At 37.6% G+C, this 19,556-nt stretch overlaps 1 protein-coding gene across 1 annotated transcript in view; it reads right to left on the bottom strand.

The window, feature by feature from the left end:
* Positions 1–4,504: 4,504 nt before the first annotated feature.
* Positions 4,505–19,556, bottom strand: part of LOC107751295 (disks large-associated protein 2-like) — a 30,873-nt gene continuing 15,821 nt past the window's right edge. The window contains exons 3-8 of the mRNA XM_016566977.1: positions 17,764–18,122; positions 11,946–12,031; positions 10,684–11,087; positions 9,216–9,307; positions 7,007–7,159; positions 4,505–5,233 (exon numbers count right to left, since the gene is read on the bottom strand). Of these exons, the coding sequence (XP_016422463.1) occupies positions 5,018–5,233; positions 7,007–7,159; positions 9,216–9,307; positions 10,684–11,087; positions 11,946–12,031; positions 17,764–18,122 (1,310 nt within the window). The 3' untranslated portion in view covers positions 4,505–5,017. The remainder of the gene's footprint in view (positions 5,234–7,006; positions 7,160–9,215; positions 9,308–10,683; positions 11,088–11,945; positions 12,032–17,763; positions 18,123–19,556) is intronic.

A 19,556-nucleotide genomic window follows, 5' to 3' on the forward strand; every position in this document is an offset into this window, starting at 1 on the left:
GTAATAGTGCATTTAGTTTGATCCGAAACAGATGAACGCGAGTCAAGCTAAGTTTTATAACACTGGCTTTTGTATCACAGCAGTTCTGAAATGAAATGTCTATTGAGTGGCACTAAAAGGTTAATGCTCTGTCACTAAACCCAACCAATAGTGTTAACAAAAGCAAACATGAGAGAAAAACACTGAAGCATCCATGCCATTTTTGTTCAATTATACTCTTGTGACTTGTCTTTTATAGGACTCGTTCTTATGAACTTCATGGTAATAACTTCGTTAATCTTCAAGTGAACTTCAAGTTAAATGCTATACCGGGTGCACTACCGAGCAAATTCATTACCTAAGAAAAGCCATACATAAGGAGCTGGTTATGTGATGCAATCATCAAAATGTGTTTGAACTTTTGACTTCTCACTACATGAATTTGCAGATCCAAGTTTACCAACTTTACATTTCACTCACCTGTGTTCACATGCATATGAATGGTTGTTAAAGTTTAATGTGACCGCACCTTTAGACTTCCATATAGATAAAACACTATATTAATACCCCTAATAGCTGTCAATATTTATACTGAACACATCACTATCACACAGTCCTGATGAAGTACAGAACCCAAATTTGCACACGATAATCCAAGAGATGACGTTCCAAGCAAAAAAAAAATTCATCAAAATATCAACGATCCCACCAATCATGCATCTGTTTTAAACATTTTTTTTGAGCCCCTACATGATCAGATGATCAGAAATGCATGATGAGAAATAATACTGCAGGGTTTCGCCAGTCTTTGACCATAAGCGACATTTCCTCTGCATAAGTCGTATCTCATGCAAATCATTTTAAGTCTCCAACACTGATTATAAGGCACCTATGGATGTTTCCATCTTTTATAATCACCAATATCTAGATCTCTACTTTAAAAGAAAAGAAAAGACAGACACATGGCATGTGTCAGGTGATGACACTCTACAACTATTTACATTTACACAAGCAGCGATACATCTAGCCACAACTTGTCAGCACTGCCTGAACACATTATTTTATGACAATATCTTTTAAAACAGGGCTGGAAGTTTCTCTGAAAAAGGGACCTAGTTGTAAAGTACTCTTAAGTTGGACTAAAATATGCAAACAATTGAGAAAGACACCTGTCCTGTGGGCTATCATATTTTAGCTGTTATATATTCATATAAAATGTGCAAGATGATAACTGTACCTTAAGAGTACATATTTAGCAGCAGTTGGTAGCATGTTAATGTCTTCCCACTGACGGAAGAAGAACCTCAAGCAAAAAAAAATAAAAAATCTGTATCCACCTTTTATATGAGTTTAGATAACTTTCTCTCAAACTATTTGGACTAATTGTAAAGCATTTATCATTTCTTTGTGTATGTAGTGCTTTCAATATATTGAGACAAGAACTGAGACCGCAATACTGAGCCACTACAGCATTACACACTCAACGTATCTCACTTCTTCAAGGGATAGTTCACCCTAAAATGTAATCAGTTACTCATAATAAGATGTTTTGCAGAATGTCCTGGCTGCTTTTGTCCTTGCAGTGAGGTATGGTGACCCAACCTTTCAAGCTCTAATCCTACCATCTGATTTGTATTTATTATTATTATTATTTTTTTAAATCTTGCCAGTATTTGGCACCATCTTTTTCCACTGTGTAGAAATAAGCTGCCTGGATATTCACTAAAGAGCTCCTTTTGTGCTCAATATGAGCATTAAACCAATGGAGATCAAGATAAAGAGATGATGATGGTAAACCATTTTAGGTTGAACTATCCCTTGCTTTAACTGTCGTATTAAAACTAATTATTACCCAATTGACTTTTTTCCTGTACAACGAGATTGAATTTACTTCTAAAACGAGCTGAAACATTTATTGGCAATTCCTTCTCTTCTTCTGATTCTTCTTTGTTTTTTTTTTAGTTTTTTCCTTTTTTATTTTTTTATATATTTTTTTTTTGCAAGAGCAGGGCAGTACATTCACAATGCTTTTTGCTTAAGATGCTGTAAGGCTGCCAGGTAAAGGAAATAGATAAAAAAGCCAGGGATTTATACGCTGCTTTCTAACGCCTTATGAATGTAAGCAGCAGTTATGCTAAGAGGATAGACAGTACCGCCATCTCTGGATAGTTAGGCCTGGAACCAGAGGAAAAATCCCGCAATCACAGTTGTGGACAGTTAAAATTCATAATTGTGCCAGTAAAAATAAATAATAACTGCTGTTAAATAGCTGTTGTATTTACAAATATAAGGTACTGAATCTAAAGCTGCTGTTGGTTATTATTTAGTCCACAATCAAGGTAATAAAGAACCTAAAGCCAAATTAAAAATAAAAAGCAGAGCTGTTGCCACCCAACTTAAAATATGGTATTTGAATTCAACAATTCATCATAGAGAGCCCTATTGCACACCCGGGGTTCTGTTCTCAAAAGTGACAAGGCAGATGGACACATTGTTGTGAAAGTGCTGGACCGAAAAACTGTGATCTACAAAAAGCATAACTGTCTAACCTAAAATACATGAATTTCTTTTCAACAAACCAGTGACCGTAAATATGATAATCCGAGATGCATTGAGACACCGTGTTAAACCTCCCTTTAAAAAGTCCACAGGTGGTTTATAGTGCTGTGCAGAAAGGAGAGGAGGGGGGGCTTCTACATTTTAGAGTATAAAGCAGCACCATTTACAGTAATATTATTAAAGTTTCTTTTGCACCTTTAGATGTCACAGACTACCTTGAGTGGTGAACACGGAGGAAGATTGGTGTTATAAATACTTCTCTGTAAATGTTTTTGTGTAAAACCGGCGGTCAGTCAATGAAAGTCAAGCTATTACTGAGTGATATCAAGGCCTTTTTGGGCTGAATGAGCTTTAAACCTTAGCAATTGAAATTAAAAAAAAAAAGGATTTTTAAAACTCTCTTTGACAGTGCAGTTAAGTCCAGAACTAGATTTAATATCTGTCAACCCTGAAGCTAACACTAAATTGAAGTCTAGAAGCAAAACCTTCATGCAAATCCTCAACTGCGACAACATCACGAGGATCAAGATCAACATTTCCGTTGGAAATACAAATGTGGATCATTTAAGAAGTAGAACTGCTTTGTACAACCTTTTAACAGACTTTGCAATCTTAAAGAAATCGCGATCTTAAATTCGCTTATTTAAATCTGAACTCCATACTAATAGAGTCCTTTTATTTTTGTGTGTGTGGGAATGATGCTGTGGATGAAGTGACTATGTTGTGACATTAGTTTTGTGCCAGTGCTATAGAATACATTTTCTGAAATGAGTGTTTAACTGTGCCTATGCTGAGGGCTAGACTTTGGCTTTGTTCAGACAGGCAGCAAAATTCCGATTTATTTTTATTTTCTTTCTTTCTTTTTTTGGAATCCGATGTTTCCAAACTACATCCATAGGTAGTCAGCTGGAAATCTTTTAGAATGCATCTGCACAGTCAGATTACATTACAGATTACAGAAAGTAGTTTTTCATCATTCCAGAAGTATCGCATACTGTATGTCTCTTTTACTTTTATATTAAATTATATGACATTCACCGGAGCCCCAAAGGGGACATGGAAATGAAAATGATATTTCTTAGCAAAATAAAGTATTGCGTTCCCCCCAGAAATGTTTGCCTGCGAAAAGCATTGAAATCTAGCCACCTCATATCAACACAAATGTTTTGTGAGTGAACGGAAAACAAATTCTCAGGGGAATGCAAAAGTTTTGTGCAAGAACGCAAACATTTAGTGAGAGAAAGCAACATTACTTGGGGGACCGCAAACATTTTGTGAGAAAAACACAGTGTGATTTTTTTATTTATTATATTTTTATTTTTTTGAGAAAACGCAAAGTTTCTCAGGGGAAGTTTTGTGAGAGAATGCAACATTTTTGTGCAAACTTTTTTTGAATGTTTTGTAAGAGAATACAAATGTTTAGTGAAAAAAAAGCAACATTTCTTAGGGGAAAGCAATTTTTTTAATTATATTTTTATTTTTTTGAGAAAACGCAAAGTTTCTCAGGGGAACGCAAAAGTTTTGTGAGAGAATGCAACATTTTTGTGCAAACTTTTTTTGAATGTTTTGTAAGAGAATACAAATGTTTAGTGAAAAAAAAGCAACATTTCTTAGGGGAAAGCAAAAGTTTAGTGAGAAACACAAACGTTTTGCACACACAAAAAAAATGCTTTTTAGAGAAACGTAAACGTTTTTTGAGAGAATGCAAAAGTTCTGTGAAAAAACGCAAACATTTTGTGAGAGAATGCAAAGTTCCTCAAGGAAATGCAAACGTTTTGCGAATGAACGCAAATTTTCTCAGGGGAACGCAAACATTTTCTAAGAGCACACAACAGTTTTGTGAGAAAATGCAAAGTCCTCAAGGAAGCGTAACGTTTGCAAGAGAAGTTTTGGCGAGAGAACATAAAAGCATTGAAATATAATTTCCATCAGCATGTCCCTACGGCTCCATAACATTCATGTCATTAATAGTGAGTAAGTGATTTCGGACACAGCATATGTATGAATGTTAATAAGAATTGCTAATATGAACTAATCGCTCTCACGCATTTCATGAGTTCAGCACCGTGGCAAGATGTCATGATAACTGTCCTCTTTGCATCATGCTGATGCTTATATCACTACTATTGCAACTGCCTCCTAACTGTGTCCTAAAAATGGGATGTGAAAACCAAATCGGATTTGTGTGCAGTGTGAACAAAGCCTTAGTTTTGGCCTCTGAATGTACTAAAACTGATATACAAACTGGGTTGCAGTAGCTGCAGGTCTTGGAGTGCATAGACTGCTAAGACCTCTTTGCATTGAGCTCTGTTTGAGGCATATATAAACTCACCACTATTCTCAGCTCAGAGTAGATGATGAGCAGAGGAAGAATACTTGTAACAGATGTGAGAATGTGAACGAGTGCAGCAGTGCCATGGAGCAGAATGGATGTACCCTGTTGGTAAAGCGCACTGGTGAGGCATAGTATATGTGTGTTTCATAAACGGGTTTGGGCTTCAGGGATGTAGATCTCTATGCTGTCGGCCCGCTCTGTAGCTGAGCTCTGACGGAAAGAAGCAGCCCGTTTTGCAGCCAGGAGCCTGCGGCGGGCCTCTTGCCTCTGTCGGTCCTGCAGATCCAGGGATCGCTCACGCATGACAGCTCCACGACTTTTAGGAGGCCTCTTTGTAACAGGAGGTGGCCATTTTCTTTCCTGAGATAAAGAAGTAGAGTTCATTATCATTTCCTTGGTTTATTAGAATTTATTAGAATGTGTGTCAATGCAACACATCAATTTAGTGCAAATAATTATTTAAAAAAGAAAAAATGAAGCTGAGAGCTGAATGACTATATTTACTAATTTTATCCCCTGATTAAAACAATGCATTTAACAGAGGCATCAGTATTAGTAATTATATATACATTTTGCTATGTAAATATATATACTACCAGTGTTGGGGAAAGTTATTTTTTAAAGTAATGCATTACCGTATTGAGTTATTTTATAAAAGTTCTATTTTTTGGCAAATGTAGATGCCCTTTCACAACAAAATGAAATGAATAAGCCTCAGGCTGAAGGAAATGTGAAATTCAAAAAGCTCAAACAAATCTTTCAGCTGTGCTGCCATTCTGGATTCCAAATAAAGAATTGGATACAAGAGAAGAAAGATCAACACTTTCTTCTCAATCACAAAAAAATAAAAATAAAAAAAGGTTGAATTAGTATGGTTTAAATGGGTCACTGAGTCAGAACTGGTTAATAAAATGTGATTAAATACATAAAGGATTTTTGTGTTAATGTAATTATTCCAGGTTTCCGTTTGCTTTTCACTGTTTTTATTCATTTTGAGAAATTAATTAATTCATAGCCTATACATTAAACCTTGTAACAGAGATGAGCATATTTTCTGAAACACAATTCACATTTTTTTTATATTCTTATATTCTAAAGCGACTCATATAATGCAATTAACGTCAACAAGCAAAACGTGCTGCACGTGCACACATTTGTATTGGTGCAGAATGGGATGCGAATAGCCTCAGACTACTAGTTTCAGTTTCGATTGAAATAAAGTCCCGCATGCTTGGCATTTAAAATAAATGTTGTTTTGAATGCCCCTATATTTTTTGTTTGTTTATATTTACGATTTAGTTTTAATCCTCCAGGGGAAGTCGTGGCTTAATGGTTAGAGAGTCGGACTCGTAACCCAAAGGTTGCGGGTTCGAGTCTTGTACCGGCAGGGATTGTAGGTGGGGGGAGTGAATGTACAGCGCTCTCTCCCACCTTCAATACCACGACTGAGGTGCCCTTGAGCAAGGCACCGAACCCCCAACTGCTCCCCGGGTGCCGCAGCAAAAAATGGCTGCCCACTGCTCCGGGTGTGTGTTCATTGCTGTGTGTGTGCACTTTGGATGGGATAAATGCAGAGCACTAATTCCGAGTATGGGTCACCATACTTGGCCACATGTCACGTCACATACTTAATCCAAATGATGCGTGTGCTAAGTGAGCAAACCGCAATAAATATCACGCAACTTAAGTATGCATGCTCGCATGCTTTCTCTCTCTCTCTCTCCTTAGTAACTTGTGCATTGTTTTACTTGCTTTTGACATATGCGACCGAACTACAAACATTCCAGTGATGTCTGTGAGAAAGGGCTATTCGCTCGAGGAGCTTGTGCATCCTTGCCAGCACACGCTCACACAGAGTGATTTGCTTATCAAATCGCGCACATAAATGAATTTTTAACATTATGTTAATTACATACATGTACTTCATAGACATCCTTAATCTCTAATAACTTTCGTCAATAACATTCAACTCCGTTGTTCTGTTGTCGGTGATTCTTTATCTGAACATAGCATTGTTCACATGCTGTGTGGTGGTATCGGTGTTTGGTATCGGAGCATTTTTATGAGTACGAGTACAGGAGCGCATCAGGTGCATCCCTAATATATATATATAGTCTGTGATGTTCCATGTACCTTCTTCTCTGGACTCTCCACTATCCTCCACTCATTACTCTTGATTTGCTGCAGCTCATCAAACTTGGCAGTGACATCCTCAATGGAGAGCTGCAGGAGATCCCAGAACCCAGCCAGGTCCTGAGCCGTGGGGCGGGGCATAGCGCTGGGGTCCTGCACAGAACCATTATATGTTACACGCTTCTCAAAGAAGAACAACAGTTATAAGTTACAGCTTTACTCATAAGTTTACAGAATCTCAGGGATCTTTCAAAAAAATATCTATATAATCAATTTAAAAATAAGAGGGATCATAACAATGCATATTGGTTTTTATTTAGTTCTGTGTTAATGAAGCTATTTGACATATATGCATAACTTTGCATACTTCTTAAAGGGGTCATATGATGCAATTTCAATTTTCCCTTTCTCTTTGGAGTGTTACAAGCTCTTGGTGGCAAAAGAGGACATGACTAGAAATCAGTGGTTAAGTAAAACACTGTTCCAGAATAGTACAACCCAAATATTCAGATGTGTGCAGCACATTTTATGGAGGACTGTTTCCTGGGCATTTCATTACACCAAATACACAAAATAATGTTCTTTTTAGCAACATCATATGACCCCTTTAACATCATATGTTGCCTATTGAGTGTAAATGAATGTTTTTAGCCTGTTTAGCCGATAGTTGTGTGTGAGTCTCTAGTTTGTCCTGAGCAGTGAAGCTACCCACTGTTCTTGACAAAAATCCTCAGTAAGTTTTTTTGATTCTCAGCACGCGCTGCACGTTTGAGCTCTTCCCCACTGTGGCGCAGTGATATCGATATCCAGCTTTGCCACTCAGGACAACTGAGGGACTCATACACTATCGATTATCACAAAAGCCAAAGAGCAGGAGGCAATGCAGAGATGTCATTTTTTGAAGAGAATCATTTGTTTACTTTTGTCTTGGGTTATGGAGCTTTTTCTTACAAAATAATAATAATAATAATAATAATAATATAAGATGTATGAGAAAGGAGAATAAACTTATGACCCCTTAAAAAAAATAAGGATCCTGATCACTATTTGTGCCACGAATTAATAAATTATCATGAATAATCACTAGAGGTCACTGTGGTCCAGCTTCACTTTCATCATCTCTTATCCAAACAATGACTATTTGACAATGTCATGTATACTGATCATTAAAATTGCACAATAAAATGTCCTATTTAAAAAAAAAATAAATAATGTGTGATGAGCTATTACCTGACAATGTTCTGTACATACGCATCATAATTGGAGTAAATAGTAAAATAGTTAGTTTTCTGTAAAAATCAATGATTGAATGAACCATTTTTCAGTTACAAACATAATAGTTGTTCTTTATTCTGGCTACATCCTCTCTTCTCTGTTTACAATGCTAAGCTAAACTGTTGTCTCGTGGATGCTCATAGAGTACAAGCTGGTCTCTGCCTGTCCGTGTGAATGTATTACAACATCCATCATTTCACATTCTCCAGAGAGAGAGACAGACAGAAACAATCACTGACCACTAAACAAACCCTTTAAAGTGTCATTCAACCCACAAAGTACCAATTAATGTCAGGATCTTTTACTTTCACACAACCTGAAACCCAGGCTGAAATTATATTTAGTGGAGATAACATTGCAACTAATCAATGTGTAATTCAGTCAACTAAACAGAGTAAACATACTTGTTAAACAATATTGAATATGTTTTATTCAGTAAAACTTACTTGATATGCAAAAATGCACCATATATTTAGATTTATTATAAAATAATATCTTGCTTTAGTACATTTTTAAGGTTTTTAAGCATAATGATTAAATTTAGTACACTTAACTATACAAAAGTATAGTTTAAAAATAACATAAAAATAGCATAAAACTGCCCATGTGAAAAAAAATATATTTTTCATTAAAATAATATCGCTTCTCGAATTTATTGGCTTTTAAGGATTTTTTATTTTTCTATATGAGGTGCTGAAAAGCTAGTATTTAACCTTAAATAATTAGTTTTTCACCTAAAAACAAAAACTTTCAAGAAAATATTGTGTATTTAATAAATGAAAGGTAAACACTCTCACAAATACTTCTTGATGAACTGCCTGTCAAAGAGGCAAACTGAATCATTTATGACAGAACTGGTGCATGGTTGATGTATTTTATGATGCAAAAAGGGCATTACTGTATATCTCATGGGGATCGTAGAAATGCCAAATACCAGATTTTGCTGACACAACCAGTAAAATTGCTGGAATTTCTGGGACATGAGGAGCTGAGCACTGCCTACAGCACTCCGGATCTTCCCAAGAACTGTAAGACATTATTTGATAGAAATATATGCATTATTAAATAGAAATATGTACATATACATAATTTTCCTTGAAATTATATTAAAAAAAAAAATATATATATATATATATATACACACACACACACATATATATATATATAGTATATATATATATAAATGCTGTTAAACCAAAAGTTTCAGTGGTGCTGTTGACATGAAATTTTCATCAGATGTTGGTAACAACCCAAGTAATCCATACATACAAAGAAAACAAAACAAATAAGTTCAGAAATTAGGTTCTGTGTAATAAAGTGGAATGACCCAGGGGGAAAGTATTGAACACGCTTACTGAAATTTATTTAATACTTCGTACAAAAGCCTTTGTTGGTAATGACATCTTCAAGACGCCTCCTGTATGGAGAAACTTGTCACATGCATTGCTCAGGTGTGATTTTGGCCCATTCTTCCACACAAACAGTCTTCAAATCTTGAAGGTTCTGTGGGCCTCTTCTATGAACTCTAATCTTTAGTTCTTTCCATAGATTTTCTATTGGATTCAAGTCAGGTGATTGGCTGGGCCATTCTAGCAGTTTTACTTTCTTTCTCTGAAACCAATTGAGAGTTTCCTTGGCTGTGTTTGGGATCATTGTCTTGATAGAATGTCCACCCTTGTTTCATCTTCATCATCCTGGTAGATGGCAGAAGATTTTTATCAAGAATGTCTTGGTACATTTTTCCATTTATCCTTCCTTCAATTATATGAATTTTGCCAGTGCTACACCATGATGTTTTGGGGTGATGTGCAGTGCCATTTGACCTCCAAACATGGTGTGTATTATGGCAAAACTGACAAGGGGCAGGATTGCGTTCTAATTATTGATTTCAGCTGGTGTCTTGGCTTTCCATGCCTTTTTGCATGTTTTCAATACTGTGTCATTCTACTTTATTACACATTACTTCATTTCTGAACTTATTTGTTTTGCTTTCTTTGTATGTATGGATTACTTGGATTGTTACCGACATCTGGTGAAAATGTCATGTCAACAGCACCTTTAGAAATATATTTACTGAGAAAAATGGTGATGTGTTAAATATATATATATATATATATACACACACACATTTTATATAATTTATATATTTTTATACATTTTTAATTATTAAATACAGAATTTAGTAAGAACTAATTAGACCAGCCCAATGTCACGTGAACACATAACTAATGTTACAAGGTGGCAATTTTGTATGAATTTGCCCAATGTGAATCATATGAATATTAGATTGTATGAATTCATATGAATAAGTCACCAATTTGCCAAAACGTAAAATTGTTACAAACTGAGAATGTGTTGGTTTTAGACTCATTATCTGTTTCTTTGATGTCCTGCACACTCACTCTCCTCTGACAGGTCGTGCTCCTCCGCCTCACGTTCCATGTCTTTGCACCATCCCTCCATCCTTTTGGTCTCGCTGTGCAGAAGCTGCATGAACCAGCTGCCGTCGCGGCGGAGTGGTGACACACGGCCGGACTCGGCTGCTTCATGAGCGGGCTCCACCAGCCAGGGCTCGGGCTGCGGACTGGATGGCCCGCTGGAGGGTCGGTAATCCTCACGGTAGCTAAAAAGGCCCTGTGTTCGTACAGTCCGAACCACGCTGTACTGTGTGGGCGTACTGGGTTCAGAATGTCGCTGAAATCCTCCAAACTGCAGACTCTTGTCTTCGGTCGAAGGAAACCCCTCCAGCTCCAAATCGGCCTGAACTGCCGTCGTCACACTGTTGGACCGTTTAAAGCGGCCAAGTCTGAAACTAAACATAAGAGTGACAATATTAAAGGCAGGGTATGTGATTTTTCAAAAACACTTTAGAAAACTGATCCGGGCCGAATAGCAAAACAAACTTGTAGCCAATCAGCAATAAGGGGCGTGTCTACTCGTGATGTGGAGGAGAGAGCTTTCAGTGCATGGGACGGACATTAGCCGAGCCGAGCGACAGAAAGATAGAGATGGCGGATAAAAAAACAAAAGAGGAAAACGTCTGCGGAACGACAAGGCAAGAAGTAGGACCCGTGTAAATATCGGATCAGCTTTCCAGAGCTGGAGAGAACTCAAGGAGCGGAGGCCTGCGATCGGACGCCGAGGTTGCTTTGTTTCTTCTCAATAGGTGAGTAACACAGTGTCTACAACAGCTAAAGTCTGCCTACACCGGACGCGATCAAACGACCGTTGAAAACCATTTGAAATGTATGTCAGCACGTCATAAATAGAACCCGGCAGCAGTTTTCTGTCGGGGATTTGTTGCGCCGCGCCGCTCACGTCAGTAGACACGGTGTAACATTGGTTTTGCTTTGTTTCACAGAACTAATCGTTGCCTGGGTTGCGTACGTATATGTGGGGCGGAGCTATCAAAATAGGGGCAAGACCCTTTTGGGGTAGGGCCGTGTTTGTTTTGGTGATTTCAAATATCAACATTGGCTACCAGAAATCGCTTACTCTGCCTTTAAAGAGAGCAGTTTATGTGCTTACACACAGAAAATATATAAATATATGTATTTATCTATACACTGTTTCAATTTGCTTATTTTCCTGAGCTACTGGACTTAAAAGTATTATTAATTCATGATAACCTTAGTTCTACGGACCAAATGTCCTGTAAACTTACCTCTTCTCGTCCTCCACCTGGATACCCACGGACTGATACTGTGGGAGACCTTTACTATCTGTCTCAGAATCTGTGGCCGCTTCCACCTGAAGAATAAGAAGATGAAGAGATACAATTTGCACATAATGAATGAGAACACACACACACACACACACACACACACACACACACGAGTATCTGAGGAGAAGTAAGAAGTAAGAAAATATTGCTGCAAGCTGCAATTATGGGTCCAAGGACATTGCTAAGATTATGTACACTGCATTAAGCATGATCCAAAGAAATAAAGCACTAGACTTTTGTCAATTATTGCAAAGTTGCAGTTTAACCATTACAAGTTTTGACAAGTAATTATGCACCCAAACTCTTATGGTATCTCAAAGGGTCTGTTTCCATGTTAAAGGTATAGTTCACCCAAGAACACACACACACACACACACACACACACAGAGTAATGAGTATCTGAGGAGAAGTAAGAAGTAAGAAAATATTGCTGCAAGCTGCAATTATGGGTCCAAGGACATTGCTAAGATTATGTACACTGCATTAAGCATGATCCAAAGAAATAAAGCACTAGACTTTTGTCAATTATTGCAAAGTTGCAGTTTAACCATTACAAGTTTTGACAAGTAATTATGCACCCAAACTCTTATGGTATCTCAAAGGGTCTGTTTCCATGTTAAAGGTATAGTTCACCCAAAAATGAAAGTTCTGTCATTAATTACTCACGCTAATGTCATTCCAAACCCATCAGACCTTAGTTCATCTTCGGAACACAAATTAAGATATTTTTGATGAAATCCGAGAGCTTTCTGACTCTGCATAGACAGCAACGCAACTGAAATGTTCCCAGACCCAGAAACGTCTGTAAAATAGTCCATGTGACATCAGTGGTTCAAGCGTAATTTTCTGAAGCTGAGATAATACTTTTTGTGCGCAATGAAAAAAAAAGAAGACTTCTTCTCTTCCAAATCACGTATTCCGCCATTATGGAGAGTTCCATGACGCAGCACCACATGCATGCATTATTTACATGCAGAGGTACTCTCGATAATGGTGGAAGACGTGATCGGGAAGAGAAGAATTGTTGAATAAAGTCGTTATTTTCTTTTCTTTGTGCACAAAAAAGTATTCTTGTAGCTTCGTAAAATTACGGTTTAACCACTGATGTCACATGGGCTATTTTAATGATGTCCTTGCTACGTTTCTGGGTCTGGGAACATTTCAGTTGCGTTACTGTCTATGGAGGGTCAGAGAGCTCTCAGATTTTATCAAAAATATTTTAGTTTGTGTTCCTAAGTTGAACGAAGGTCTTATAGGTTTGGAACAACATTAGGGTGAGTAATTAATGACAGAACTTGGTGATCTATCCCTTTAAGTTTCAATTTCAATTGAGATCAATATGGTTTTAAGATTATTTGAGGTAAAATTGGAAAAGATCAAATAAATGCTGTAGGAAAAGTTTCAAAATTATAAAAAGTGGAAAATCTAGTCGGGTGGAAATTGAAACCACCCATATGATTGATGGCATGAACCAAGGAATCACAGAAAAATAACTGATTCTTGGCCTAATGGTTTTAAGAAGATCCATTGTTGCTGTTAGAGTGTCTGAGACTCCAAATTTGCCATGATATAAGTTGAGATGTTACTCTATAAGTGTGGTACAGTATGGTTCTAGGGATTGCCATAGACTCCCAGCCAGTCAAAACAATAATTGCAAAACTAACAGATACAAAATGTGTTTCGCACATTCGTTGAGTAATAATGTAAGTGTCAAGGCAATACTTACAACATAATATAATATTGCTACAGTAATACAATATAACATATAACCATACAGTAATTTTCTCACACAGAACAACCTCTTGGACAGCGACCAATCTGGCTTCAGAAGTGGACATTCGACCGAGACTGCCTTGCTCTCAGTTGTTGAAGCCCTAAGACTGGCAAGAGCGGCTTCCAGATCTTCTATACTTATCTTGCTGGATCTGTCCGCTGCTTTTGATATGGTGAACCACCAGATCCTCCTGTCAACCCTATTGGAAAATGGCATCTCAGGAACCACACTCAGTGGTTTGAGTCTTACCTCTCAGATATCTTGGAGAGGTGAGGTGTCCAAGTCGCAACATCTAGCTACTGGGGTGCCTCAGGGCTCAGTTCTTGGACCACTTCTCTTCTCTGTCTACATGGCATCACTAGGTTTTGTCATTCAGAAACATGGCTTTTCTTATCACTGCTATGCTGATGACACGCAACTCTACCTCTCATTCCATCCTGATGATCTGACGATAGCTGCTCGCATCTCAGCATGTCTAACAGACATTTCTTGTTGGATGACGGACCATCACCTTCAACTCAACCTGGCTAAAACAGAACTGCTTTTGGTTTCAACAAACCCATCACTTCATAACAATTTCACCATCCAATTAGGTTCATCAACCATAACTCCTTCAAAAACAGCTAGAAACCTTGGAGTTGTGATTGATGATAAGCTGAATTTCTCAGACCACATTGCAAAAACTGCCAGGTCCTGCAGATTTGCTTTATAGAACATTATGAAGATCAGGCCCTTTCTTTCACAACACGCAACACAACTCCTTGTTCAAGCTCATGTTTTATCCAGGCTGGACTATTGCAATGCTCTCTTGGCAGGTCTTCCAGCCATTTCTATCAAACCTCTACAATTAATCCAAAATGCAGCTGCAAGATTAATCTTTAATGAGCCAAAAAGAACGCACGTCACACCTCTGTTCATAAATTTGCATCGGCTACCAATAGCTGCTCGCATAAAACATTATTAATGTTTGCCTACAAAACCACCACTGGCTCTGCACCCCTTTACCTAAATGCACTACTTCAGAGTTATGTGCCCTCTAGAAGCTTGCATTCTGCAAGTGAACAACGCATTATTGTGCTATCCCAAAGAGGCACAAAATCACTTTCACTGACTTTTTCATTTACTGTTCCCTCCTGGTGGAATGACCTGCCCAACTCAATCTGAGCAGCTGAGTCCTTAATCATCTTCAACAAATGACTAAAAACACACCTGTTCCATCTTTATTTGACCCTCTAACTCAATCACTTTCTTTTCTATTTTAATTCTACTTCATCTATTTGTCTTCTTTTTTATAAAAAAAAAAAAAACTGACTCCCCTTAAAGAGCTGTCATTTCACAGACACTTTGTTATCTGAGGCAATTTATAGCACACTTGCTATAAGGACAGCCCCCTAAAGCAGCCTGCTCAAGAGCCCAGTGGAGACACAGGATCCTGGTAACCAGTGTTGGGGGTAACGGATTACAAGTACCGCAAGTTATGCAATCAGATTACTTTTTCAAGTAACTAGTATTAGTTACTTGAAAAGTAACATATTCCTTTTTAATTTGCAAGAAAATATCTGAGTTAATTTTTCAATAAAGTAACACCAGTTACTTTGTTTTCCCAACTCAAGACTGCAATAATAAAATATGTTAAATAACACAAATATCCTTTATGTATTTAATCCCATTTTATTAACCAGTGTCTATAGTTACTTTTTTAGAGAGAAGCGCAATATTGTAATGCATTTAGGGTTGGGCGATGTCTACAAAATTGGCATCGGACGATGTATACAGTAAAACATCGCGATGGACGATGACATCGGGGGGGTGGGTGTGCCCGAAGCGTGAATTCGTATTCAGAAAACAATTGCTAACAGTTGCCTGTTACATTACAGTAGCCTACATAAAATTTCACTTACCGCATAAACAGAGTAAGGAGAGATGACTGATAGGACGATGACGAATGATTTGTAGATCCTCAGCACCACTGACAAACATCTAATCTTGTAAAATGTGTGGCAAGTACTGCCGCTCCATAGTATAAATACAGTGCATGCGATCGCGAATCTTGAAAGTGAAAGTGAAACTAAAAAGCGATCGTGCATTCAAAAGCAGTTTCAATGAAAGTAACTTTCTCCAACGCTGCTAGTAACCAGTTATTAATGTTCACAATACTAACCTACTGTAAACTGTAACCAAACATTGGGGACATGGCTTATTGCTTAGTATAAGCCTTTCATACAGTAAATTGACCTTCCTCTGATTCCTGATTTCCTTGTTTCATATTATTAGTTCTGGTGGCGACAGCTAGTTTCTTCAGCATCCAGAGTAATGAATCCCTGTAAATTGCATCATGAATATACAGTAATGCATTTTTAACAAGTTCAAAGTCTTCTGGAAGTTTATGACTTATTGATGTATTTTCCATATTCCACATCTCTCTCAGCTAGTGCTGTAAACATGTCTTTAGTATCGTGGCTAAAATCATCTAAACTCACTAAAATGCATCTATAATTTTTTCAACGAATTTCTCACTCCCATGGGGCCCAATACTGATTTAGGTTTAGTGGTAGGGGGTTGTGTTAGATGCTCTAAAATATTAAAATATAAAGGAGAGTCTTCCCAAAATTGAAAATGTACCCTGATGTCATTCTAAACAAATACAAACAAGCCTTACTGGTTCTTGCATCTTTGAGCTTCTACACTAGTCAACATTTGAAGTGGATCAAAACCATTCATCAAAGTTGTCCTAAAACCTAAAACCAAAATGTGCTCTTGTCTTAGGACAACTTTGATGAACTTTTTTGATCCACTTCAAATGTTGACTACTATAGTTTGATGTTCTCTATACATGTGTGTTAATTTTTTTTTTTTTTTATGTGAATAAAAGGCTAAATGTTTTTCATCTAAAGCGATTTTTAGAGGTCTTGAATTAAACTGCTCGATTTTTACTTTTACAATCTTTTCAGTTGTCAAAGTTTTGGTGGAATGCATGAATGGACCAATGGATGGTCAGAAATCTCTCAGGAAAATATCTTCATTTGTGTTTTTGAAGATGAATGGAAGTCGTATATGTTTGGAACGACATGAGGGTGAGTAAATGATGACAGAATTTACATCTTTGAGTGAACTATCCCTTTTAGGTCTATATAAAGTGATTACTCTAGCTGTTCAAATTAATAACCCAACATATCATGATGACCAACGTATTCCCAACGTATTCCCAACCATTAATAGATTTGTGATGATAAAATTCCTAGAAACTTTGTATCAGGTTATTGACACCAAATGTTTCTCACTGAAAGCAATACTGTACCCTTACGAGCCACGTTGCAATAAAGTGTTGCTCAAACAGTAGAACATGACGCTGGCAACATCAAGGTCTTGGATTTGATTACCAGGGAATGTAAGAACTGATAGAAATATATGTAAAATTCGATTGTAATGCAAGTTGCTTTGGATAAAAGTGTCTAAATGTGTAGGGTGCTTTTGAACAGTATTGTTTGCCTTAGGAGTGAAAACAGGCTGAAATTTCTAGTGGTTAATCAGAACAAGAATCAAATTTAGAGCCTTGTTTGTATTTGTTAGGTGCCGCAGTGGCAGGTTTAATGGTCGGGTGGTTTGAGTTCCGGATTTAGCTAAATAATTCATTCCAGCCTTTGTGGATTTGGTTGTTAATGATCCATAGCTTCATAGGTGTAATATTTTCTTCATCTCAACAGCTGCGTGCTGCGGTTGACTGTTGGTCCTGTGTAGGAACAAGCCCACAGAGAGAAGCAGCATCATTAATCTTTGTTGTTCAGAGTCAATCTGCAATCTCATCTTCTCCGCCACAGAATCTGGCTGTATGAGGAGTCTTTTATGTGCACTTTCTGGGTGGGTGAGTCACTGTCTGAATACTGCCAGCTATTTTTGGATTTGAGGCGAGACACAAAGCCATTGGGTTTACAAAGAGGTAATGACCAACTGAGACACAAACCTAAAACCTTGAGGGAGGTTTACCTGTATCCCGATGGAAGAGCGTGGAGTCTTGAGGTATTCCTCTGCTTTGGACACCAGGATGGCCTTATCGCAAGTCTGAACGGAGCTGTAGCTCCCCACAGAAGTGAGGCGCTTGGATGCGGTTTCCATTGCTAGGGTCACCGCCTTTGCGCTATCCAGGCTGTCGGTGGAGTTGTAGATAACCCGGCTGAGGCTATCTGGTGCCCAAAGCCCTCCCCGTGACGGCCGACCCTCGTGGTACGCATCCTGCGTCGACTCTGTGCTGCTCTGGGCTGTTACAGAAATCAGCGGCTTAGTGGTGGAACGAGGGGGAACAGGTGGAGGAATCTTCTTGTAGTCAGGTGTATATGTCACTACCGCTATAACGAAACAGATGAACGATATGTTAGATTAAAGAGGGGAAAAAAAGCATTTTCAGGAGTCGTTGTGCTAGATGTTTATTTGTAAGCTTCAAAACAATGGATGTAGATGGTTTGATCACAACAGAGCAATGGATCCGAGAGAAACTCAACCTTTATCACAGTTGTTTAGCAGATGTCTGATCATTGACTCTTCTAGGAACCATTTTATAGCTACACTATGCAACCTTTGGCCCTCTATCGGTTGAAGCATAAAACTGTAAGTTATTCACGGAGGGACATTGTTTTGGTCATTACTGTACTGAGTTGTGCATTAGCTTCCAGAGGAGCACCGCTTTGCTCATGGTTACATAAAATGGGAATCTCACTAACAACATCAGAACTCTCCCAACATCAAAAGGCGGATATCTGAGAAAAAAAAAAAAAAAAACTTTCTCATGAGTAGGTGAGTAGCTTATATGGTGCTGTTGTTTTGATCGATTACCTTTACAAAAGTTTGTCAGTCCTGACATTAAACATAACAATGGTTATTCACATCAGATAATGGCAGAAACATTTACTTGGGAAGGCTATTTATAGACAAACAACGTAGTAACTGTTCTGGCATTGTCACCAACATAAAGATTGTTTTGTGAACCTAGTCAGTGCACAGCAAATGCTATGCAAACTATGTTGATCCGTGTTTAACTCTGTCACTTTTCCTTTTTGCTTGCAAATGCTTTTCGGTTTAGAGGTTCAATTTTTGTGGCTTCAAGCTACTTCCACTTTATATATAGTAGTAGCCTGACCTTCTTTTCTTTATTTATGGATATAATGTAAACATAAATCAGAAAAGTGTGCAGTTTCCCATTAAATCTATCTTGACAACTCTAAAATATTCTATAGGCTTACCTTAACTTATTATTTCAATTTTGTTAATTTCCAACAAAAAAGTTAGTGTACACAGTGTATCTTTAATAACAAGAGAACACCATAACCTACAAGAATACATCTTTTGAAAATGGAATAATGTGTATAGTGAGCAAATTGGACACTCCAGTGCTTGAAGTGAGCTGGTACTCTGCAATTCTGTGCTCTTTTGTTCACAGTATCTGTATTATTCGTGTGTCCCAGCAGCTCTTATAAACTGCAGATATTCTCTTTTGTTCCTGCTTGACAATGCAGTCTCACTAGTGTAGCGTCTGGACCAATCAGACACACCATTTGTCATTTGATTTAACAAATCAATTATTCATTAGATTAACAGATTCTGTGACTCAAACTGGTTCTTTTTCACCAACCAATTTCAGCAGAGATCAACTGGAACCTTCAGATTACATCAAACCTCTCTTTCAGACAGATGAGACGTGCAAGTATTCAAACTTAGTCTTATTAATGATACATTAGGTATCATTTGCACCTTTTTACAAAGGTGTGTTTGAACTAAGAATCTGA

Source organism: Sinocyclocheilus rhinocerous, unplaced genomic scaffold, assembly GCF_001515625.1.
Source record: "Sinocyclocheilus rhinocerous isolate Xijiao unplaced genomic scaffold, SAMN03320098_v1.1 scaffold1132, whole genome shotgun sequence".
NCBI lineage: Eukaryota > Metazoa > Chordata > Actinopteri > Cypriniformes > Cyprinidae > Sinocyclocheilus > Sinocyclocheilus rhinocerous.